Source organism: Acipenser ruthenus, chromosome 1 (assembly GCF_902713425.1).
Source record: "Acipenser ruthenus chromosome 1, fAciRut3.2 maternal haplotype, whole genome shotgun sequence".
Lineage (NCBI taxonomy): Eukaryota > Metazoa > Chordata > Actinopteri > Acipenseriformes > Acipenseridae > Acipenser > Acipenser ruthenus.
The window spans coordinates 9,288,293-9,313,340 of NC_081189.1; the positions used below are offsets into that span (position 1 = coordinate 9,288,293).

Genomic DNA, 25,048 nt, shown 5'->3' on the forward strand with positions numbered 1-25,048 from the left:
ATATCGTAATACTTAACTGTGATGGGGCATTTGTGAGACAACAAACTGGTTCATTCCAACCATGCAAGTTAAAAACAACATGCATGTGTTGTCAGCATGGCAGTGTCCTAATGCACACACCACCTCCAAAAAGATTCACCATGAGTATGGGTTTGCCTTATTTGGACTATTCTGCTCCTGAATGCTGAAAGAACAAGCTGCTAGGCTTGTGATAAAGAGCCAGACGGACCGCAAGATCCTTGTCTTTAAGTGGACTGAGTCACCTCTGTTCTAACTGACGATACTGCTTCTCTAAAGAAATTGGGATGCAGGATCAAATAAATTCTCTAACTCATGGGTAACAGCTCATGTTTGGTCTCAGCATGTGTTCATGTAACAGGGTATGTAAAATAGATCTCTGTCATGAACCAGTATGGGATAACGTTTATAACACACGTGAGAATGGCCTGACCTAAACTCGTGGCTTTGCCATTCATGTGCTATTAGGCCATCCACACAGGATATCTGTTTATCGTTCTTCCTACTGAACATAGGGTTCCTCTGCCCTTCAGCATTGCATCCTTACAGAGATTCGTGGCTCAAAAGTGTTTTAAATATTTGGAATCCGATCCTGGACAGGAAGGCACCGGACTGGATTTTCACAATTGGACGACGCTTGCATAGCTGCTGAAATGCAATGCATCTCAACTGTGAAATTAGTCATTTTAACAAGCTGAATGAGCCCTTTGAAAATGCCTGAAATAAATACTGGCTGCTCATACTGCTGATTTTGCCAGAACGTTATTTTGACTATTTTTGTTTTTGAAGAAATATGCACTCCATTTTGCAGTTAGTGAGGCGTCTTAGTGAGGTCACAGTGTGCTGCCTAGGTAGAGATGCCAAAAACACCCAGTGCTTTGTAGACAGAACACAACGATGTTCAACATTATTTAAAAATATATTTATGCAATGGGGCGCTGGGAACCGCAGACTTTATCAAAACGGTCTTTAAAAACGGTCTGTGACAGTCTGGCTCGCAGTGGTGATGTGGATGACGTCACGGACCAGGAAGTAACTCAAACCAAACAGTGGATGGGCGGTTGAAGCTGAGTGTTAGTGCACTCAGCGTATTTAATAAACAAAACAAAAGATTTAAACAAAAACACAAAACAAAAAGGCGCGAGGGCCAAACGAATAAACAAACAAACAAGTAAGTGTCGTGCTGGCTAATCCAGCACGTTTTAGCAATTGTTTTTTAAATGTTATTTTCTCTCTCCGCTCTCCCGTACTCTCCTCTACACTCTCAACCCCGAGTGCAGAGTGCTGCTCGTTTATATACTCTGGCCGAGGGATTTAACTAGTTGGTAATTATCTTATTATCCCCCGGCCAGAGTCTGCACGCGTTTGGTAAGGATGCATGACTGTCAGCTAGTTAAATAATCAGTAGCTGATCAGCCATGCATCCTCACGGGGTTTTTAAATATAATAACAAAAGACGCGGCGCTTTTACCCGCGCCGCAACCAAAAATACAAATAATAATAAATAGGGGCGGGACACTCCGCCACACATGCCCCCCCTTGTGCGCAGCACACATGGCCTTTTCGGCCACCTCCCCCCTTAGTCCCCAAAGTCCCGGTCAGCAGTCCCGGCGCAGGAACAGGGGCAGCAACGGGCCAAAGGTGGCGGCCACGGTGGGATGTCCTCCTCCCACCCAAACAGCCGTAGTGTTCCAATGGCCCGCGCACCGGCCAGCTCCTCTGGCCAAAAAATTTTTGGGGGTGGTCTCCAGACCTGCCCCCCCTTCTTCATGGCCGACAGCTCCCCTCCGTGGGGCTCTGGCCACCCTTTCTCCTGCAGCGAAATTGCTGCGGGGGAAGCTGGTCTCCTGACCTCCCCCCCCTTCTTCATGGCTGACAGCTGCCCTTCACGGGGCTCCAGCCACAGTATTTCCTGCCGCGAAAGTGCGGCTGGGGAAGCTGGTCTCCTGACCTCCCCCCCCTTTTCCATGGCTGACAGCTGCCCTTCACGGGGCTCCAGCCACAGTATTTCCTGCCGCGAAAGTGCGGCTGGGGGAGCTGGTCTCCTGACCTCCCCCCCCTTTTCCATGGCTGGCAGCTCCCCTTCGTGGGGCTCTGACCACATGATCTCCGGCCGCGAAAGTGCGGCTGGGGGAGCTGGTCTCCTGACCTCCCCCCCTTTCTTCATGGCCGGCAGCTCCCCTCCGTGGGGCTCCGACCACAGTGTAGTGACCCCAGGCGAAGCAGGATCCCTGGCGACCCCAGGCAAAGCAGGATCCCTGGCGACCCCAGGCGAAGCAGGATCCCTGGCGACCCCAGGCAAAGCAGGATCCCTGGCGACCCCAGGCGAAGCAGGATCCCTGGCGACCCCAGGCGAAGCAGGATCCCTGGCGACCCCAGGCGATGTGGAACAGGCAGCCCCAGGCGATGCGAGGCAGGCATCCCTGGGTGGTGCGAGGCAGGGCAGGAGCAGTCCTTCCCATGACGGTGGATGTGGAACCAGCAGGTATTCACCCTCTGCTGGTGGAGGTGGGAGGGGAAAGCAGTCCTCCCACAGCGGCTGAGACGGAACCAGCAGGTATTCACCCTCTGCTGGTGGAGCTGGGAGTGGCAAGCAGTCCTCCCACGGCGGCTGAGGCGGAACCAGCAGGTATTCATCCTCTGCTGGTGGAGGTGGGAGGGGCAAGCAGTCCTCCCACGACGGTTGAGGCAGAACCAGCAGGCATTCATCCTCTGCTGGTGGAGGTGGGAGGGGCAAGCAGTCCTCCCACGACGGTGGATGTGGAACCAGCAGGCATTCACCCTCTGCTGGTGGAGGTGGCGGAGGCAGAGGCAGCTCTTGCTGCTCTGCTCCTGGTGATGGTGGAGACAGAAGCAGCTCCTGCTGCCCTGCTCCTGGTGGTGGTGGAGACAGAGGCAGCTCCTGCTGCTCTGCTCCTGGTGGTGGTGGAGGCAGAGGCGATGGGGCGGATGCTGGCCACTCAGAGGGAGGCTGTGGCGGTGCTGGCTCCCTCTGCTGTGGCGGCTGGGCTGGTGTGTGCCGTGCTCCCTTCAGCAGCATAAATAGAGGCTGCTGGGGAACACCAGCATCCTGCCCTTCTCCCCCCCAGAAAAATTCAGGGGGTTGAGCCTGTAACTCCTCCCCTTCTGGCTCTTGGGACTGCAGCTTGGGTCCTAAGGCTGTGGAAGCGCAGACTTCCACCTCTTGGGCTATGGACGCACCGACTCCCCCCTCTTTGGGCTGTGGACGCACCGACTCCTCCCTCTTGGGCTGTGGACGCACCGACTCCTCCCTCTTGGGCTGTGGACGCACCGACTCCCCCCTCTTGGGCGTAGGACGTTCGGGCTCCTCCCACTCGGGCGTAGGACGTTCGGGCTCCTCCCACTCGGGCGTAGGACGTTCGGGCTCCTCCCACTCGGGCGTAGGACGTTCGGGCTCCTCCCACTCGGGCGTAGGACGTTCGGGCTCCTCCCACTCGGGCGTAGGACGTTCGGGCTCCTCCCCAGACTGTGGAGGCGAAACCAGCAGGCATTCTCCCTCTGCTGGTGGAGACGGTAGCGATGGCTCCTCTCCCTCTGATGCTGGAGACGGTAGCGATGGCTCCTCTCCCTCTGATGCTGGAGACGGTAGCGATGGCTCCTCTCCCTCTGATGCTGGAGATGGCAGCGATGGCTCCTCTCCCTCTGATGCTGGAGACGGTAGCGATGGCTCCTCTCCCTCTGATGCTGGAGATGGCAGCGATGGCTCCTCTCCCTCTGACGCTGGAGACGGCAGCGATGGCTCCTCTCCCTCTGGCGCTGGAGACGGCAGCGATGGCTCCTCTCCCTCTGGCGCTGGAGACGGCAGCGATGGCTCCTCTCCCTCTGGCGCTGGAGACGGCAGCGATGGCTCCTCTCCCTCTGGCGCTGGAGACGGCAGCGATGGCTCCTCTCCCTCTGGCGCTGGAGACGGCAGCGATGGCTCCTCTCCCTCTGATGCTGGAGATGGCAGCAGCAGGGTCTCTCCCATATCCGCAGCCAGGTAGTTGAACACCATGGCTGCGATGTCTGGGAGGGAAGCTGGGTGGTGTTGCTGTTCCCAGGCCTCCCAGCGCTCCCCATCTCTTGCCCACAGGAGGTTGATCACTGCAGGGAGGGCTTCCTCATAATCCCTCCCCGGCTCCACCAGCCAGTCCCAGACTCCCTCAGAGGAGAGTGCATTCGTCCTCTTTGGAGGATGCAGGTCCTCCCTCACTGGACGCTCTGGCTCCTCTTTCTCCTGCCATGGAGGGGGTTGGTCTGGTGCCACGTGCCCAACCTCACCAACCGCGAAGCACCACTCCTCACCCTTCAGGCAGGTGAGGCAGATATCCAGTGTGGCAAGGTAAGGCTGATGTTGCTGCGCCTCCTGCTGCTGTTGTTGCTGCTGCTGCTGCTTTCTCCTCCGGCTACTTTTCCCCATTTTTAATTTGAAAAAAAAAACGAACAAACAAAAAAAACGCACTTTTCAATCCTGGTCCGGCTGTTGGAGGCGTTGTTTGTCCCACGCAGGACACCATATGTGACAGTCTGGCTCGCAGTGGTGATGTGGATGACGTCACGGACCAGGAAGTAACTCAAACCAAACAGTGGATGGGCGGTTGAAGCTGAGTGTTAGTGCACTCAGCGTATTTAATAAACAAAACAAAAGATTTAAACAAAAACACAAAACAAAAAGGCGCGAGGGCCAAACGAATAAACAAACAAACAAGTAAGTGTCGTGCTGGCTAATCCAGCACGTTTTAGCAATTGTTTTTTAAATGTTATTTTCTCTCTCCGCTCTCCCGTACTCTCCTCTACACTCTCAACCCCGAGTGCAGAGTGCTGCTCGTTTATATACTCTGGCCGAGGGATTTAACTAGTTGGTAATTATCTTATTATCCCCCGGCCAGAGTCTGCACGCGTTTGGTAAGGATGCATGACTGTCAGCTAGTTAAATAATCAGTAGCTGATCAGCCATGCATCCTCACGGGGTTTTTAAATATAATAACAAAAGACGCGGCGCTTTTACCCGCGCCGCAACCAAAAATACAAATAATAATAAATAGGGGCGGGACACTCCGCCACACGGTCCTTAAAGTTTTGTGAATAGGGCTCTATAATTCTAATCCCAGAATATAGTTTCTTAAAAAAGGAACCCACCACCTTTCATAGTATCTCTCTGAGAAAAGGAAGCAGCATTAAAATGAAGTCAGTCAGGGTCAGTGCAAGTACACTTCATAAAGGACAGAAAGGGATAAGACACAGGATCTTTGCTGCACGCTACTACTTTTCTCCATAAAGAGCATGGAACTGGAACAACCAGCAGCATGAAGTCAGACAGCTCATCAGGCCAGGAAGTGTAGAACACAGAGTGGTATTTGAGTTTAATAACAAAATAAAATGATTTAAACAGAACAAAACACTGATCCAAAACAAAACGGCACAATGGCCAAAACAGACATAGAACACACAAGTATCGAGCTGGTATAATTCCAGCTCGAATAGCAACTGCAAGTTATTATTTATATATTTTCTCTCTACCTCCCGACTCTCGTTCCACCTCAACACACCAACCCTGTGTGCGTGAAAACGGACTCTTATGCAGCTGTGCTGGGACTCGCTTGCTAATCAATCATTCACTTGAATCCCAGCACAGTCTGCATGTGAACTAACTGTGCACCAGGTAAAGAGCGTGGCCTGTCTTTCAGTGCCTATGCCGATTTGTCTATAAAGCAATCCATCACAATCTTTTGGAACACTGATATAAGTTACGTGAGTGGATCTTTTCTGGTAGGTTATTGGAACATAATTCCTATGAGAAACAAAAAGCACTTACTTGTAACCGACATCATCTCCGGGTTTATAAAACCAGTGGGGCTGCTCCCATCCAGCATGGAATCCCATGGATGCTTTGGACTTCAGAGTTTCATAAATCCCACTCACTCGCTCTGTTGGTCTGCCTGCAAACCGCTCCTCCTTAGGAAACCCAACTAGTGAGAAGAAAGATATTTAACAGGTCGTCAATGCCATCAGTAATTATTGCTTTAAACTGTACAGTGACTTGTCATAAGTAAAAAAAAAAAAAAAAAAAAAAAAAAAAAAAAAATGATGGAGTATAGTTACACAGGGGTGCAACCCAGTACCAAGATTATAAATGACCCCCACAATGAAGACTGAAAATCATATGCCAAACTGCTGTATCCCACAGATATATGTAAAGTTTGTGTTTACTGTGTTATGCCAGAAACGAATACTACATGCCAATGTAGGGGTGCCAATGCTTCCACTAAGCTGTTCCTTTTACAGTATGTGTAGCACAGTTCTCAGCTGGGGCAACAGACTGTATGCAAGGATTAGCTCACCGATGTTGTTAAACCCATAGGATTCTCTGGCTTTGGCAGCAGTGAATGCTGTGGAGGTCCATTTTCCATAGCGATTGGGATCAAGCTCTATGAGGTCATAGGAAGGTTCTCCATTCATGATCCAGTCACTCAGGAACTTCCCCACGCCACCCGCATGGATGATACCGTACCTAAAATCACAGTCAGACCGAAGTCACTCCCCACCAAGGGTTCCACTGGGAGTGTAAGAGAGTTTCAACTGGAATGGCATGTCAAAGCCCTTACAATAAACAACTGAAACAGTCTTTGGCTAAACCAGGCAAGGCAAACTTATACGACTTCTATAAGAAGCTCCTGAAGATAGCGGACAGAGAAAGAACATTCTGAAGTGATGTTCAGGAGAACTAACCTGTCACAATGCTCAACTATCCTGCATACAGGGCTCGCTGTGGAGGACAGTATTGCTATTCTGAAAGGTGGGCTTTGTTTTGTATCTGAGTTCATAGCTTCAGTTACTGTAGATCTACCAGGTTAGTGTTGTCAAAGAGCATGGCTAGCTGTGAACAGCGCAGCTAGGCTCTGTGAAATACAGCAGCAATCATCACACACCAACACATCTACCATAGGGTAATAACCAATCTACTTGGACTCGGATGGGCAAAGGCGATCACTGAGGTTTATATAGTAATTAGGCTGTCAGCAATGGTTGTGTTGATTCTGATCTGTTAACTACACAGGCTGTCAGAGGAATGGTTGTTCATTCGGTCTTAATGCTGAAGTAAGGACTTGTCTACAACAGATACACAAACTGTCCTTCCTACGTAGTGCTTTGTATACCTTTCACTCTGAAGTCTGTCCTACTTATTGAAGAAGGTAAGAAAGATCTATGTCAATCCCAATAATGCAATAGATGTGCAATAAAATAAAATAGAATAAAATCAATCTTCTTGCTTCTTGTTTGTTTTTCAAAGTGCCCACTGCTTATGTAGCTCTATAACAAAATCCCCCTTTACTGTGAGTTTTTTTTTATCAACAGACCTTTATTAAATACAACTTGTCCTGAGCCTAGATTCCATGGTATTCATTTTCCTCTCAGTTGGAAAGCCCGGTGTCCCCCCCCCCCACCCATTGGCCGGAACTGACCGAGTCACAACAGTATTTCAATTGATTCCTTTTCTCTCAAGACGCCACTTACCCAAAGCCTATAGCCACCCAGTAATTCCTCACCCCTTGGTGTGGCCCCACCATGGGAAGCAGGTCAGGGGTGTAGGTAATTGGGCCTGACACCACATTAATGATGTCAGCATCCTTCAGCACAGGGACCATCTCCATAGCAGCTTCTACATGGTCCATGATTCTGTCCAAATCGGACTCAAACAGCTCTTTCCCAAAGCCTGCAAGAACAACCAGCACATTGTCAGTCTGTACAGCAAGCTCTGGGATGCACCAGTACTGTGCTGTGCACCTCTGTATTGATACTGATGTATTAACCCCTAAGGTAACACAAGGAATTGAGTGGCTTGAGCAAACGGTTTCTTCTTAAAATACATTTCAGAGTGACTCAACTATCACGAGGCGGAAACTAACAATTTGGATGACCAGATCCAACCTGTCAGTGCATTTTAAACTCTGTTTCGTGCACCTCATTGCAAAAATAAGACAGTTAGTATAATTTTTATTTGTGGGACACATATGTCCATTGTATGTACCTTAAAGGGTTAATCCAGTTTTTATGTCACTGGCATAATAGCTACGTTTGTATTTGTAAATTCTCGTCTGAATAAGGAATTGTTTCAACATTTCAGGGCAGCAGTGTGGAGTAGTGGTTAGGGCTCTGGACTCTTGACCGCAGGGTTGTGGGTTCAATCCCTGGTGGGGGGACACTGCTGTTGTACCCTTGAGCAAGGTACTTTACCTAGATTGCTCCAGTAAAAACCCAACTGTATAAATGGGTAATTGTATGTGAAATAATGTATAATGTGATATCTTGTAACAATTGTAAGTCGCCCTGGATAAGGGCGTCTGCTAAGAAATAAATAATAATAATAATAATAACATTACCTACAAATAACGGTAATGTCATTAGATGCATCTTGAAGCAGTTTACATGCATACCTGGCGGGACGCCGTCTGTTACCCAGGATTCCTGCAGCTTCATTTTCTCCTGCCTCTCATAAGGTCCGAAGAGCAGGCCGTCTCGCTCCTGCCGCAGGTAGTACGATCCCTCCAGGTCCCGAATCACTGGCAGCTCCGTCTTCAGAGCCTTCACCTCAGGGACGGACGCCGTGACGACATACTGGTGATGTACGGGAATGACAGGATGCTGAAACCCAACCAGCTTCCCCACTTCACGAGCCCAAAACCCTAAACACAGAGAGAGAGAGAGAGAGAGAGAGAGAGAGAGAGAGAGAGAGCAATGAGACATCAACAAGGACTTCCAAAACCCTAACAGAGAGAGAGAGAGAGCAATGAGACATCAACAAGGACTTCCAAAACCCTAACACAGAGACAGAGAGAGAGAGAGAGAGAGAGAGAGAGAGAGAGAGAGCGAGCAATGAGACATCAACAAGGACTTCCAAAACCATAACACAGAGAGAGAGAGAGAGCAATGAGACATCAACAAGGACTTCCAAAACCCTAACACAGAGAGAGAGAGCAATGATACATCAACAAGGACTTCCAAAACCCTAACACAGAGAGAGTGAGCAATGATACATCAACAAGGACTTCCAAAACCCTAACACAGAGAGAGAGAGCAATGATACATCAACAAGGACTTCCAAAACCCTAACACAGAGAGAGCGAGCAATGATACATCAACAAGGACTTCCAAAACCCTAACACAGAGAGAGCGAGCAATGATACATCAACAAGGACTTCCAAAACCCTAACACAGAGAGAGCAATGAGACATCAACAAGGACTTCCAAAACCCTAACACAGAGAGAGCAATGAGACATCAACAAGGACTTCCAAAACCCTAACACAGAGAGAGAGATAGCAATGAGGCATCAACAAGGACTTCCAAAACCCTAACACAGAGAGAGAGAGAGAGCAATGAGACATCAACAAGGACTTCCAAAACCCTAACACAGAGAGAGCAATGAGACATCAACAAGGACTTCCAAAACCCTAACAGAGAGAGAGAGAGCAATGATACATCAACAAGGACTTCCAAAACCCTAACACAGAGAGAGAGCAATGAGACATCAACAAGGACTTCCAAAACCCTAACAGAGAGAGAGAGAGAGCAATGAGGCATCAACAAGGACTTCCAAAACCCTAACACAGAGAGAGAGAGAGAGCAATGAGACATCAACAAGGACTTCCAAAACCCTAACACAGAGAGAGAGAGAGAGAGAGAGAGAGAGAGAGAGAGCAATGAGACATCAACAAGGACTTCCAAAACCCTAACACAGAGAGAGAGAGAGCGAGCAATGAGACATCAACAAGGACTTCCAAAACCCTAACACAGAGAGAGAGAGAGAGAGAGAGAGAGAGAGAGCAATGAGACATCAACAAGGACTTCCAAAACCCTAACACAGAGAGAGAGAGAGAGAGAGAGAGAGAGAGCAATGAGGCATCAACAAGGACTTCCAAAACCCTAACACAGAGAGAGAGAGAGAGCAATGAGACATCAACAAGGACTTCCAAAACCCTAACACAGAGAGAGAGAGAGAGAGAGCAATGAGACATCAACAAGGACTTCCAAAACCCTAACACAGAGAGAGAGAGCGAGCAATGAGACATCAACAAGGACTTCCAAAACCCTAACACAGAGAGAGAGAGAGAGAGAGAGAGAGAGAGAGAGCAATGAGACATCAACAAGGACTTCCAAAACCCTAACACAGAGAGAGAGAGAGAGAGAGAGAGAGAGAGAGCAATGAGACATCAACAAGGACATCCAAAACCCTAACACAGAGAGAGAGAGAGAGAGAGAGCAATGAGACATCAACAAGGACTTCCAAAACCCTAACACAGAGAGAGAGAGCGAGCAATGAGACATCAACAAGGACTTCCAAAACCCTAACAAACAGAGAGAGAGAGAGAGAGAGAGAGAGAGAGAGAGAGAGAGAGAGAGAGAGCAATGAGACATCAACAAGGACTTCTAGATTTAAAGTGAGTCTGACCTTACAGAAATAGTGAAACATATACCATTGGGGCACCATTATAAACCTGCTAAAGCCCTTGAAGAACCATCAGCAAGCCACAGCATTGCTAGCATGGTCATTTGGTCCTGATTCAGAGGTCAGTGATTTAGAACAATATGTATTCATTCCCAACATTGGAATGTCACAAATATGAACTTAATACCTGTTATTACTGTGGTATAATTCTACCAATGACTCGTCCCATAGCTGTAACTCTACAAACGTCTTGTTTAACATATTGTAAAAGATTACAGCTGTGGAGGAAAGAACGAGGGGTGGGTGTGTAAAATGAACAGACACTTTTGTTCACGATACACACAGGTCAGGAACTGACCGCACACTGCCACCCCAACCAGGCCCCCGCTCTCCTATATGCAGCTCAGGAGGACCTCCGCTCCCATGTTCTGCATTCACACGTCTCTATGCACTCGCTAGTATCAGGCATGCTGGCTACTGGCCCAGACAGTAAACATGTTTAGTTGTGAAAGCCCTTGAGTCAGATAACTCCTGCTGTTTGCTTTTAAAACACTGGTAACAACCTGTAGAGACCAGTTCTGGTTGGTGAAACGGTGACCATTTGTCACAGCTGTTGGCCATGTTGCTATTTCTGCCAAGCTGGATATGAAGTTCGCTCCATATTGAGTTACGCTTTTCACCACTCTTGCCAACACATGATGACACCAGGTTGTAGACTGGGAATGAAACACAGTTTTGAGTCTTTCCCCTCTGTTGACATTGTCTGAATTCCAGATCAGCTTGGGATTGAGTGAGCACCAGGACCATGACCTAGCTGCTGAAAGTGTTTCAGCCCATGTTTACAGAGGAACCCTGCTCTGGGTCTGTATTGCCCATTTTGAACATTGTAAGGGTTTCTGGTACATCCCCCATTCTTTACCTTCGTCTCACTCTACTCACTTGCCTGTCCCATGAAGAATCACTACAGCTAAGAATGGGGGTCTGGACCATACTGGCTGCAGTTCATTAGTCTTCTTAACATTTGTTTCATTGGAAGACTCCATTCATCACAAAAACAACATTGCCATTGACACCAAGTGATACAAGAAACTCACTTGGAGTCTCAAGGCTGGATGGATCCAGCAATGAGAATGTGGAGGTTCGCAGGCTGGGGAGGGGTAATTTCTAAATGATTATTATTTACCATTTGTTGTTAACTATCATTTTATAATTAAAACAATTTGTCTTGAGCCTTGTAGCAAAGGAAACTTGATATAGCTCCACTAAGTCTGCTGAGTGTGTACTCCATCCCACTCTTAGAATGTCAACATTGTAACATATTAACATTCACGAGGGCAGAAGTTGTTATTCAAGAGGCTTAAAGGGCAAGCTCCTTAACATACATAAAGATTAACCTGGTTAAAAACAAATAAGGAGAATATGTGTTTCAAACAACACGTTGTAAGGAAACTAAATGATTTACGGGTGTGAAGGAGCGCCAACAACAAGGATTGAAGTACATGAAGTTATAGGTTTCCTTTTATTGATTCCAATAATCAAAAGTTACACACATATCGCTTTAACATTATCATTAGACACAGCAATGCTGCACCTAGTTATGAACAGAAATGAAGCAGTGATCAATGACCTAATCCTCTGGAAGAAGCACGGGCATGGGGTGGGCAGTCATCAGGAGAGGACTCAGGCAAAGCAAGCTGCTTGCTTCTCTCTGTCCGTCAGCAACACTTTGCCCAGACCACTCTTACTTGCACCAGGTCAGTTCTGTTCATTTTATAGCCCCTTTCCCAGGCAATAAAACATTCTTTCCCTGATAGCAGCATAAAGTGCCCACATAGCAGCAACACAGCTGCATCTCAATCATAGTTCTGTCCTTATATTCTTTTCATGAACTCTTTCCTTACAAAGTGCCAGTTATGTTAGTGCTTTACTGATAACGCTCTGGTGAAGACGAGGGCACAGCTGGAAACAGCTGTTATTCTGAGACTGCAGCGTGCAACTTGATCCTGGGAAGGCTTGTGAACATGTTGACATCGAGCAGCCAAGACAAAAATAAAATGTATGAGCAGCCTAACTTAGTCTTCCCTCTCCCCAACAGATTTATTCTACAGCTCCCCTTATATGGGCTGCACTCCTTTCATTCATTTATAACTTTGGCAGTGCCCACTTATCAATGCTTACACTTACTTTAGCTGTAGGCAATATCTCCATTCACTTAAACTTGAATCTCTTTGAGCTAGTAAAAAAAAAAAAAGCACTACTAATACTGCCTTCTCAGAGCCAATGAACAGTTTTTTGCATACCGCTAGTGTACAAATCCTCTGACTGCCAATAATAGAAACCTGCTGCTGGAACTGTATCCAGGGACTACTTCAAAATGTACAGTATATCACCTGCAGTCCTATATTATCTCATATGGAGCACTACTAGCAGTAGACACTTACAAAATAAAATGCCAAAATGTTTCTGGAGTAACTCCCTGTTGCAAACAAGTCTTGTACTCAAAACAGCACTGATTACACTATTTTTACCAAGAAGTATCCTGTTATTTATTGCAGTCCTTAAACCACAACACAAAGCAGCACAGCCTTTGGCATCGTACTGAACCCATGCTGAGCAATGTATGGGCTCGGTGGACCTTTCACACAAACAGAAACCACCTAAAAAGCAGAATCTGTAATATAGGACTGCAGGTGATATACGGTACATTTTAGTCGGGTCTGGAACCAACCCCAGTAATGTTGTTGAAGCCGACACCCTGGGATCCTTCAAGAAGCTGCTTGATGAGATTCTGGGATCAATAAGCTACTAACAACCAAACGAGCAAGAATGGCCTCCTCTCGTTTGTAAACCTTCTTATGTTCTTATGTTCTTATCTGCTTACTCTCCACTCCCGTCCTGTGAAGGTGACAGCTGCAGCCTTGCTTTCTTCTGAACCCAGTGCCTGCTGACCCAGTGAAATAGCAAGCAAGTTCCTCTGGGTCATCTTACACCACAGAAACAAGCAGCTCTTCTTGGTGAGAATATGTGTAATGTGAACCCTGCATCTAAACAGTCTGAAGCACACAGCAGTGCATATGTGTTGTATTTTGTCAATCACTGGCTACATAAATGTTGCTGGTGTTTTAAGCTGTTATTGCAAACCTAGCTTTAACCACAGCAATGTCTCTGTATCATATAAAAGCAATTGGCAATAAGGGATCAAACAACTAGTCCAGTCAGGGATCCATTGTTTGAACTTGGTTAATGGACCTCCCACTGGGATGTTGCCTCTGAACTTGTCTATCTTTGGTAAATATAGATACTTCACTGACCCCTGACCCTTTTCAATGAAGGAGGATGGGGTGGGTTCAGACCTATAGCTAAAGAGAGTGCACATACCATGGCTAGTGCTTTAGTCAATATGACAGCTAAAGAATATTGTTTGTTAATGAAAAAAAGAAAAAATGTGCCAAGCTCCTGGGAAGCCCTTTTTTCTTTAAGAAACTGTTTTGTTGCTCCTATATACTGATAATATTGGATCATAGATCCTATTATTTTGTTTACAGGGCACCTTCACGTTTCAAGGTCTGCACTCTGGCATTGAAAAATCCCTAAATGCAGCACATTTTGAAATCTTGTTACCTGGTGCGGCTCCAAGTGAGATGTCATTTTAATGTGAATGAAGCTCAAATAGGCTCTTCATGAATCTGTCTGGGAATTCTAGCAAAAACTGGTTCAGGAAAGAAACTGTGGAGAAGGGCGATGCCCTCCTGAAACCTCCCATTCCAAAGTCTGCTGAGACTTTTACACATCACCAAACATGGAAATACAGTCCGTAACACAGCACAGGTGTCAGAAGCACAACACAACAGTACCTCACCATGCTCTACTTCCACAACAGCAGGAACCTTTCCTAATAGAGTTTAGCCCTCTGATTGGGTGTGACTCATCAGTGCATCCAATCACAATGCAAGGAGCTTCTATCACCGGACCCAATAATATTAGATCTTATGTCACTGTTTAACATGGCAGTGGCGGCAATGGAAACTGATCTGTGATACAAAATTATAATAGAAATGTCTATATAGACTTTGCTAGGAAAGCAGCACAACCATTAACTCTGTGTTTCATTTGTCAAGCAAACCGAGGACTATGTGACCTAGAAGGTTCTTGGGAGCCTTGTTGTTGAGGGATTGGATGATCAGGAGAAGCAGAAACGTACAGCTTTGTACAGTAAGATCTGGCTGCAAAAGCACACGTTAACTGTGAGCAGAGAGGCGGGATTGAAACCATGGCCCCAGGTTGGCTGAAATGGATATTGTGGCAGACCAGGATTGGCTCTTATTAGAATTAGGTCAAAAATTGATTTCCAACACAAAAATAATGAGCTACCTGTATCTCAGTGTACTGATGAGTAACTAAGTGCATGACAAAAACTCCTTCGATTTAATGTTTTACAAAGCAGCACAAGGTTTATTTATTACCAATCCATTTCACTCCTGCATGCAATATTGTTTTGTTAAAGCGAAATACGTCAATAAAGTAAATAGCAAGTGAAGTAAATCATAGTGAAAGCACAGTAAAGCAAAGGCAAGCAAGGTTAATGTCAGATAAGTATGGAAAGAAAACTTGGTTAACATGGTAAAAAAAACAAACATTACTATGCATAACATGGGAATAGCATGTATATGGTATATGTATTGTTTAATTATTTATTTGACAAATGAGAAACATACTAACATACTATATAATGTTTTACATACTAAAACATTATTTATTTCAACAATGCAAGTTTTTTTTTTTTATACAAACTGTATAATTCAGAATGTTTATGGGGCTTTGCATTGTATTTGAGTAGTAGGATATATCCTTTTGAAATATTTCCTTTGAAGTCGACTTCTTCCATAACGAGTGCCAGTGATACTCAGAATGCCTAAGGATAGCACTGTATCCTCGTATACTAGTCTTGCAATCAGAGTCCTGTAAATACAGAAATCATTCACTCTCCTAAGATACTTACTAACCTTAGATCCTCTGCAACAGCCATCAGATCAATAGGACTTTTGATGACTTCTGCAGCGACCTTGAGTTGAATTTGAACCAACTCTGTTCCAGTTTTTAATTTATAAAACAAACATCCTTGCTCTGTAAATGAACAAATGGTAGAATAATCTAAAATAACTGAATTACTGAGACAGGGTCATTTTTTTTTTTTTTTTTTTTTTTTTTTTTTAAGTACGTCAGCCTTCGTTTTCTGCACAACGATGCTGTGGAGCACAGACACATTGCACAACTATCAATGGCAAGCTGCCTGATCCTCTGCACTTGAACATTCATCAGAAAAACAACAGCTTATGAAAAACGAAATATCAGGCAGCCAGGCGAATAATAATAATAATAAAGGTAATGGTAACCACATACACTGGTTACATGCAGGAGGATTAAAGGGATTGAGATGGTAGACATGGTAGACATGGCATGCATTATTAGCCAGGCTTCAGAAGACACACTGCATCTGGTATTAGGTCATTTCGTGACAAATCACACAATCTCCGGTTCACACCAGACATGGTTCTTGGGGTTGTTTCAGGCAAACAAGCTCAAATTTACATTTCTAGACTGATCAGGTAAAGGGGTCAAAATGTGGTTACTGGGCTCCCCTCCCTTAACGTTAACCAACCTTTTATTCCAAAACAGTTTGTGCTGACCTGTGGGAGCTGTTATTTTATTCCCACTGATGATGTGTTATTCATTTACTCAGGTTATCTGATTCAAATGAAATGTTTCTTCTCTGAAGATTATTCAGGTTTCTTAGAAGGGGGGGGGGGGGCGCAGGTTAGGTTTTGATTCTTTCAAATCAAACCAAAAATATTACTTTCCTGACATTTTGCACAGATGAAGCTGAGACCTTGACCTTTTCTTTTTTGAGATATTTATTTTTGAGGTTTCGTCCCCAAGGTAAAAGTCAAAAACTTTGGTAGGTTTGACTTCCTTTTGTTTTCTTTCAAATGTATTTTTTAATACCTTTTTTGAATTTGAGTAAACGGTTGGTTAACGTTGGGGGGGGGGGGGGGGGGTCAGAGTAACCATATTTTGACCTCTCTATAACTTTTGACCCCTTGACCTGATCAGTCTAAAAATGTAAATTTTAGCCAGTACCTGCACAGATGGCTGTGTAGTAACAATGCAGTAACATGTTAATTACAAGGCCAATACTGCACTGGATGAGCGGGAGGGGGGGGGGGGTTCTCAATGGATCAAACTGCTTATCATCATCTTATCTCTCGTGTCATTTACCACAGCACGAAAGAGAAGGCAACAATAATCTCACTCTTATTTACATAAAACGCAATTCATTAACTGAAATGTACACCACCAGCATGCCAATCAGCACCAAGCGGGGATTAGTAACACACTGACAAGCAGGAGATATACAGTAACACATGAAGCGGAATCACTGGCCTCCTAGGTTAAGACCCTCGCTTTGAGGACCTCAATATCTGATGTAATGATCAGATCACTTCAGAATCCAATAGGTTTATAACTAAGTGTTACCAAACCACTAGAACATTGGCACCCCATTTGCACAACATGCTGCAATATGGGACTAAAGAGATAAAAACACAACCAATTTGGAGACGGAACAAACTTCTCAATCCAAAAAGCAGAAGTCCCTGCTGAGGTAATCACCCAAAAAATGCCTTGGAAGCAATGAAGAGACAAAAGAGGATGCCAAAAGTCTTTAGCGTTAGCTTAGTCTCAGCAAAACAATGTGTGATGGATGAATACATGTTCTTCTGGTTCCCTGTTACTTACAAGTTATAACAGAACACGGGTGGCTAGAACATATTCAATCTTGGCTGATTCTGAAGCATGTTTGACTGGCTGTAGGGAGGGCGCTACCGTGAAGGAAACAGGATAATCTCGTGAAACCTGCGGAACCAGCCAGTATACATTTCAGTGCATTCAGACAAAAAAATAAATCAGTGAAACAACTGAGTTGTTCTCTGCAAAAAGTTTGAATAAAATGCAACAAGTAACCTTGCTGAAATTCAATATACTGCTTTCATGTGTGACTAGTTGATTACAAAATATTGTTAGTTCTATTGTGTGTAATTGTTGGAGTAAGACGAGTAGCCGAGTGTGCATTAATATATATGGTACGCCCCTCCACCTCAAGAGTATGAAGCATAAAAAAGATGGGGCTGGATTCTCAAAGCTATTTACTCCAAATCGTCATTAGCACAATTTCTTCTGAAAGGGAAACCCTCCGATTACAATTCTAAAACCTAATTAAACGAACAGCAACTCAGGACTGCTTACTCGACCCAAAATGAAATGTCCCCATCATTTAATTCTGCTTAGTAACTTTGTGTTGTGTGTCTTTTTCCTTTCTGAAAAACAATTGCGCTTACAACATTATGTCAACAAACTAAAAGTCCCTGGGACAGTCAGCAACAAAGTCCAGCCTAAACTGATACAGACCAAACTTCACCAACAAAGAAAGTGACTCTGTTCAAAGTACAACGTTCTCATCGTGCAAGGGTCAGTCAGATGGCACCCACTCCACACTGCACCCACCCACTGCACACAAGAACAGGAGTAATCCAGGGTGAAGCATCTGCTATCTTACATTTCAACCAATCAAATTATTGCTAATTTGCAATAAGTTATTGTGGCAATGTGCCCCGCCCCTGTGTGCATATTATGTGTTGTATGTTGCATGCGTGTGTTAATGTTGGTGTATAGATTGGTACACGGGATATAAACGGGTCTGTGTTTCACGTGTGATTTAAAAAGGTAGATTTGTATTTAGGCACGAGAAGGGCACAAATCACTTCACGTCCTGGTTAAATGTAATATGTGAGCACGGGGTTGCACAGAATTAATTCACGTGCTGGGATTCAAGTGAATAATTAATTAGTAATTGAATCCCAGCACAACAGTATATATAGATGCACATTTCATTCAGTCGGGGTTGGGTGTTCGGTGAGTGGAGAACGGGATTGGAGACGGAGGTAATTGTGAATGATAAAAGTGAATAGTTAGAGTATCTGCTCACCGTGTTTGTTTGTCTGTCTAGTCCGTTTTGTTCGTCTATTTATTTTGGCCTCAAGTGCCGTGCCCTGTGTTTTGTCTGTCCAAACCTTTTATTTTCTGTTCTGTTTATTAAATGCTGAGCGAAAGCATTCGCTCAGCTTCACCAAACCACACCTCTCTGTCTGTTTATTTCCTACTTCTGGTCTGACGCCACCCACTCCGGCCGTCTTTGTGACACGTGGTGTCCTAAGTGGGATCTTCAGCGCCGCCAGGACTCAGGCCAGAGCAGGAACCGCATTTTTGGCTTAAAAAAAAAAAAAAAAAAAAAAAAGAGGAAAAAAAAAAATGTCAGAAGACGCCATCAAAGTGCGGGACTGGATCCTGGAAAATGCTGGGCTGGAGGCCCAGTCTATACCAGTAGCCGTCCGGTTCCTGCGGTTGATGGATAGGGAACGATGGGAGGCTTACGAGAGGGAACAGACCGTAAGCACCTGGGAGGAAGGTGTGGAGTTGGTCCTCAGCTACCTGGAGGCGGTCATTACTACAACAGCCCTGGTAGCAGGTCCACCAGCAGAGGAAGAATGCCTGCTGTCCCCGTCTCCACCAGCAGAGGAAGAATGCCTGCTGGTTTTGCCTCCACAGCCCAAGCGGGAGGAGCCAGAGCGTCCACAGCCCGAGCGGGAGGAGCCAGAGCGTCCACAGCCCGAGCGGGAGGAGCCAGAGCGTCCACAGCCCAAGCGGGAGGAGCCAGAGCGTCCACAGCCCAAGCGGGAGGAGCCAGAGCGTCCACAGCCCAAGCGGGAGGAGCCAGAGCGTCCACAGCCCAAGGGGGAGGAGCCCAAACGTCCTACGCCTGAGTGGGAGGAGCCCGAACGTCCTACGCCTGAGTGGGAGGAGCCCGAACGTCCTACGCCTGAGTGGGAGGAGCCCGAACGTCCTACGCCTGAGTGGGAGGAGCCCGAACGTCCTACGCCTGAGTGGGAGGAGCCCGAACGTCCTACGCCTGAGTGGGGGAGTCGGTGCGTCCACAGCCCAAAAGGGAGGAGCCGGTGCGTCCACAGCCCAAAAGGGAGGAGTCGGTGCGTCCACAGCCCAAAAGGGAGGAGTCGGTGCGTCCACAGCCCAAAAGGGAGGAGTCGGTGCGTCCACAGCCCGAAGAGAGGGAAGTCGGGGCTTCCACATCCCTAGGACCCAAGCTGCCAGCAGAGGGAGAATACCTGCTGATTCCACCTCCACCAGCAGAAGAACAATGCCTGCTGTCCCCATCTACACCAGCAGAGGAAGCATGCCTGTTGGTTCACCTGCTGCTGCCATCCCGAGAGCTAAAAGGGGAGGAGCCATCGCTGCCGTCCCAAGAGCCAGAAGGGGAGGAATTACAGGCTCAACCCCCTGAATTTTTCTGGGGGGGAGAAGGGCAGGATGCTGGTGTCCCCCAGCAGCCTCTATTTATGCTGCTGAAGGGAGCACGGCGCACACCAGCCCAGCCGCCACAGCAGAGGGAGCCAGCACCGCCACAGCCTCCCTCTGAGTGGCCAGCATCAGCCCCATGGCCTCTGCCTCCACCGCAAGGAGCAGAGCAGCAGGAGCTGTCTCTGCTTCCCGTACCTCCACCACAGGGAGTACGGTGGCCGGAGCCCCAGAAAGGGGAGCTGTCGGCCACGAAGAAGGGGGTGGAGGTCTGGAGACCACCAACCCCAGCAGCAGTTTCGCTGCCGGAGATTGTGGGGGAGGTCCGGAGACCTGCTCCCACTGCAGCTTCTTTGCTGCCGGAAGTACTGTGGCCGGAGCCCCGGAAGAGGGAGCTGCCGGCTACGAAGAAGAGGGGAGGTCAGGAGACCATTCCCCAAGCAGCCTTTCCGCTGCCAGGACTGCCCCGGCTGAAGGAGTCAGTCTGGGAGCTGTCAGCACGTCTGCTGACAGCATGGCCAGCCATGGGCCCACTGAAGCCTCCCTTCCCAGCCCGAGACTTTGTCCTGGACTGCTGGATTTTTAAGGGGGGAGGTGGCCGTTGAGGCCATGTGTGCTTTGCACAGGGGGGGGTATATGTGGCAATGTGCCCCGCCCCTGTGTGCCTATTATGTGTTGTATGTTGCGTGCGTGTGTTAATGTTGGTGTATAGATTGGTACACGGGATATAAACGGGTCTGTGTTTCACGTGTGATTTAAAAAGGTAGATTTGTATTTAGGCACGAGGAGGGCACAAATCACTTCACGTGCTGGTTAAATGTAATATGTGAGCACGGGGTTGCACAGAATTAATTCACGTTCTGGGATTCAAGTGAATAATTAATTAGTAATTGAATCCTAGCACAACAGTATATATAGATGCACATTTCATTCAGTCAGGGTTGGGTGTTCGGTGAGTGGAGAATGGGACTGGAGACGGAGGTAATTGTGAATGATAAAAGTGAATAGTTAGAGTATCTGCTCACCGTGTTTGTTTGTCTGTCTAGTCCGTTTTGTTCGTCTATTTATTTTGGCCTCAAGTGTCGTGTCCTGTGTTTTGCCTGTTCCAACCTTTTATTTTCTGTTCTGTTTATTAAATGCTGAGCGAAAGCATTCGCTCAGCTTCACCAAACCACACCTCTCTGTCTGTTTATTTCCTGCTTCTGGTCTGACACCACCCACTCCGGCCGTCTTTGTGACAGTTATCTACTGACAAACACACTGAACAAAACATATACTGCATCTGGGATGTTTATGCAAGTACATTCTCTAAACAGAACCTCAGAGATGAGGAATAATTGCACTAACTGCATGAAACACTAACCTGTAGCATTAACAATACGGTTTGCTCTTATTGTCCCTTGTGGAGTTTCCACGTCCCACTTTCCCTCAGCTGTGGGTGTGAGTCCCGTCACTGGGGCAGGGAAGTAGAGCTTGGCCCCATACTGCCTAGCTCCAGCTGCCAGCGCCATGGTCAGAGAATAGGGATCAATGTGGCCATCTCCTGGGTTATAGAGCCCTGCCAGGACCTGTGCAATGCAGAGCGGTATTTTACATTTCAAATATATCTTCACTGCCTTACCATACCTGATTGCATCTCCGGTAATGCGAACGCTCACCTTGTCCATGTTAAGCAGAGGGAAGAGTTCTTGTATTTTCTCAGGGCTAATCAGAGACTGGGGATTGGGGTGCCAGTGAGCGCGGCTCATCTGGTATTTCAGCTCGTCCACTCTCTCTGGGGTGGAGGCAATGCGGATACTGCCCGGCTGGTGAAACCCAACTGCCTGGAGAGATTCAAATGAGAAATGAATGACCAGGCAGCTCAGACAGCGACACAAGCAGAGTCTTCACATCTATTAACAACATCGACAAATGTCTTTATTTTGATTTAAAAAAAGTTAGGACAAAGAATGTAGAGTAACTGGTTTCATTTTAGTACTTTAATCAGATTTTAAAGAATGCTTTTAGTAAACAAAACACACAATCCGCTTGAACATGCTGAGAAAGAATTCAAAATGAATCTACTTTGAATAAAAAACACATTTTGCTAACCTACTGTATCATTCAAAATATCCCATTTGATTCTAAAATAAACCCAGAAATTAAAAAGAAGACCATGGTTATAAATGCAAAAACAGGACAATATTTATTTATGAAATTACATTTCCGGTCCAAGTGTCAACAATAGAAGGTATAGCTCTGTGACCGAAACAAGCTGGTGTTTCAGAAACATTCTTATTACCTGTCCTGTTTCTTCCTCCAGCTTCTCATACAGTTTCATGCTGTAGTAGTGAATTTTCTTCAGGTTAATCCCCGGGTGATAATATGCAGTTAAACCAGCCTGAGCAACAGAGACAATTGGATTTATTTTACACAGCTACTACTATAATTACAGCATTAGAAAGAAGACACACAACGACAATTTGTGAATTGTCCACCTATGTCCTCTTATTGCAAAATTGACTCACTAATAGGTACACTAAGTTCACAATACAATACATATTACAATACAAAGCCATGGCCCTGATGGGCTACTTTGTATGATGTGTAAAAAGACCCAATGATCAGTATTTAAAAGTGAAATGAGATTGGGGAGCATGTACTCATGAGTCACAGTGGGTGCGTTAAGTAACTGAGAGGCCCAGAACGGGAATTTCTCTAAACACTCAGATCACAGATAACATCTGCTCTGTAGCTCTGAGCTGCTCAGAAGGAGTGGAACTGAGCATGCTGCTAAGTGTGTTCTTTCACTGTGTGGCTCTGAGCGGCTCAGGTACATAAACACTGACATATTTATCATTCAAGAACCATGATGCTAACGTACAAGAACCATGATGGGACAGTACAAGAACCATGATGCTAGTGTACAAGAACTGTGATGCTAGTGTACAAGAACCGTGATGGGACAGTACAAGAACCGTGATGGGACAGTACAAGAACCATGATGCTAGACTACAAGAACCATGGTGGTAGAGTACAAGAACCATGATGGGACAGTACAAGGACCATGGTGGGAGAGTACAAGGACCACGGTGCGAGAATACAAGGACCATGGTGGGAGAGTACAAGGACCATGACGGGAGAGTACAAGAACCATGGTGGTAGAGTACAAGAACCATGAAGGTAGAGTACAAGAACCATGAAGGTAGAGTACAAGAACCATGATGGGACAGTACAAGAACCATGGTGGGAGAGTACAAGAACCATGATGCTAGTGTACAAGAACCATGGTGGGAGAGTACAAGAACCATGATGCTAGTGTACAAGAACCATGGTGGTAGAGTACAAGAACCGTGATGGGAGAGTACAAGAACCGTGATGGGACAGTACAAGAACCTTGACGGTAGAGTACAAAAACCATGATGCTAGAGTACAAGAAGCATGATGCTAGAATACAAGAACCATGGAGGGAGAGTACAAGAACCATGGCGGCCATACACACAATGTACAGATATTACGATACAATATATCATTGTTACACCCCAACTTGTTAATATGCCGCCATCTTTTTAATTGTAGTCCTTACAGCATATAGGCAAGCCAGCTCCTTACAAATTGTAATAATACTACAAGACGGACTTCTAAAATTAAAAGTTTAGGTATATGCTAAGAAATAATAATAATAATCTCAATGTCTAGAAATATTATATGTTTCTTTTAGTAGTACTACATATGTTACTGCATACAGTATACAATTGTATACCACCATTGATAAACACAAAACAAAAAGTGAATTCCGTACAGCATGCCAGGTGGATCCAGCCGTGAGCTGGGACTTCTCCAGTAGCACCACATCCTTCATGCCAGCCTTGGCCAGGTGATAGGCTAGACTCACGCCCACACATCCTCCCCCAATGATCACAGTCTCAGCAGAGTCCTTCCACCGCATCCCAAGGGGGGTAGAGCCATTGGCATCACTGGTGACACAAATACTTTCCATTGGAAACAGATTACGTAGACAATTTGCCTGGAGTGAGAAAACCCAGCATGCATTGTTTTACAGTAAAAAGGTTGTAACCATTCTAATTAATTACCACCCTTGCTATATATGTATTTGGCTATTTGGTAATAAGTTTATGTACAAAACAGAAGAACTGTTCAAGTTAATAGGGTCCTAAAGGCAATACAAAACTCAACTGATATCCGTGATGTTCAGAAACAGCCACGAGTGTGAAAATTCAATTAGAACTGGGAAGGGTTTGAAAATGTATCATTTTGTGCTGCTATTCGATTTGATAAAATGAAATATTCTCCACATTGTGAGAGTTATTCATATTGCAGCATACTTGATATACTGTACCTGCCATGGAAGTAAAAAGGGAAGACAATGCATGTTTGGGAGAGAAGAGGTGCAAGTAAACCTGGAAATATTCTGCTTGTTTTTGTGCATTTTTTTTTTTTAAACAAGCAGCTGTGTGGTGCTCTTGGCGTGTCCATTTTTTTAAGAAACCGGTTTGTTGCTCCTATATACTGAGAATATGGGGTCGTAGCTCCTGTTATTTTGTAATTGCGGCACCTTCATGTTTCAAGGTCTGCACTCTGGCACTGGAAAATCCCTAAACGCAGCACATTTTGAAATCTTGTTACCTGGTACTGTTTAAGTGAGACACCATTTTTATGTGAATGACACAGAGTTGGTCCTTGAATGAACCTCAAACAGGCTCTTCATGAATTTGTCTGGGAGTTCATGAAAGAAACTGAGGAGAGCAAAAAGTGTTTTTTTTAATATAAACGCCATTACAGCAGGTACCCCCTTGCAGCATGAAGCTATGATTTTGTGATGCCTGCTGCAACAATCTGTCACCTGCAGAAATATAAAACCACAGATATTCTGCAGAAAAAAAATATCATTTCAAAACATGGTCCTGTAGACTTGTGGATTTTCCAATTTTACAGTGACAGTATTGAACTTTGAAGGCTCAGTAAAGACAAACTAACAGGAGCAAGAATATCACAATTTGGGATTTATAGTTATCTAATAGGCGCAACAAATCTGGCAAAGTTTGACCAAATTCAGATGATCCTGTCCTTAAGAGGTTTAACTGCATGCAGTGTTCCAAATTCTAAAACATAGCAAGTGTAGTAAAGTATACTAAAAGCATAGTGAAGGCACAGTTAT

The 25,048-nt window shown here is 45.8% G+C and overlaps 1 protein-coding gene across 2 annotated transcripts in view; it reads right to left on the reverse strand.

Moving 5' to 3' along the window:
* Window positions 1-25,048, reverse strand: part of LOC117403612 (dimethylglycine dehydrogenase, mitochondrial-like) — a 31,734-nt gene that overhangs the window by 6,016 nt on the left and 670 nt on the right. For both annotated transcript variants that reach the window (XM_058994959.1, XM_058995016.1), the window contains exons 2-9: window positions 23,672-23,846; window positions 22,172-22,270; window positions 21,549-21,713; window positions 21,254-21,458; window positions 8,454-8,702; window positions 7,534-7,732; window positions 6,360-6,529; window positions 5,834-5,987 (exon numbers count right to left, since the gene is read on the reverse strand). In XM_058994959.1, coding sequence (XP_058850942.1) covers window positions 5,834-5,987; window positions 6,360-6,529; window positions 7,534-7,732; window positions 8,454-8,702; window positions 21,254-21,458; window positions 21,549-21,713; window positions 22,172-22,270; window positions 23,672-23,846 — 1,416 coding nt within the window. The remainder of the gene's footprint in view (window positions 1-5,833; window positions 5,988-6,359; window positions 6,530-7,533; window positions 7,733-8,453; window positions 8,703-21,253; window positions 21,459-21,548; window positions 21,714-22,171; window positions 22,271-23,671; window positions 23,847-25,048) is intronic.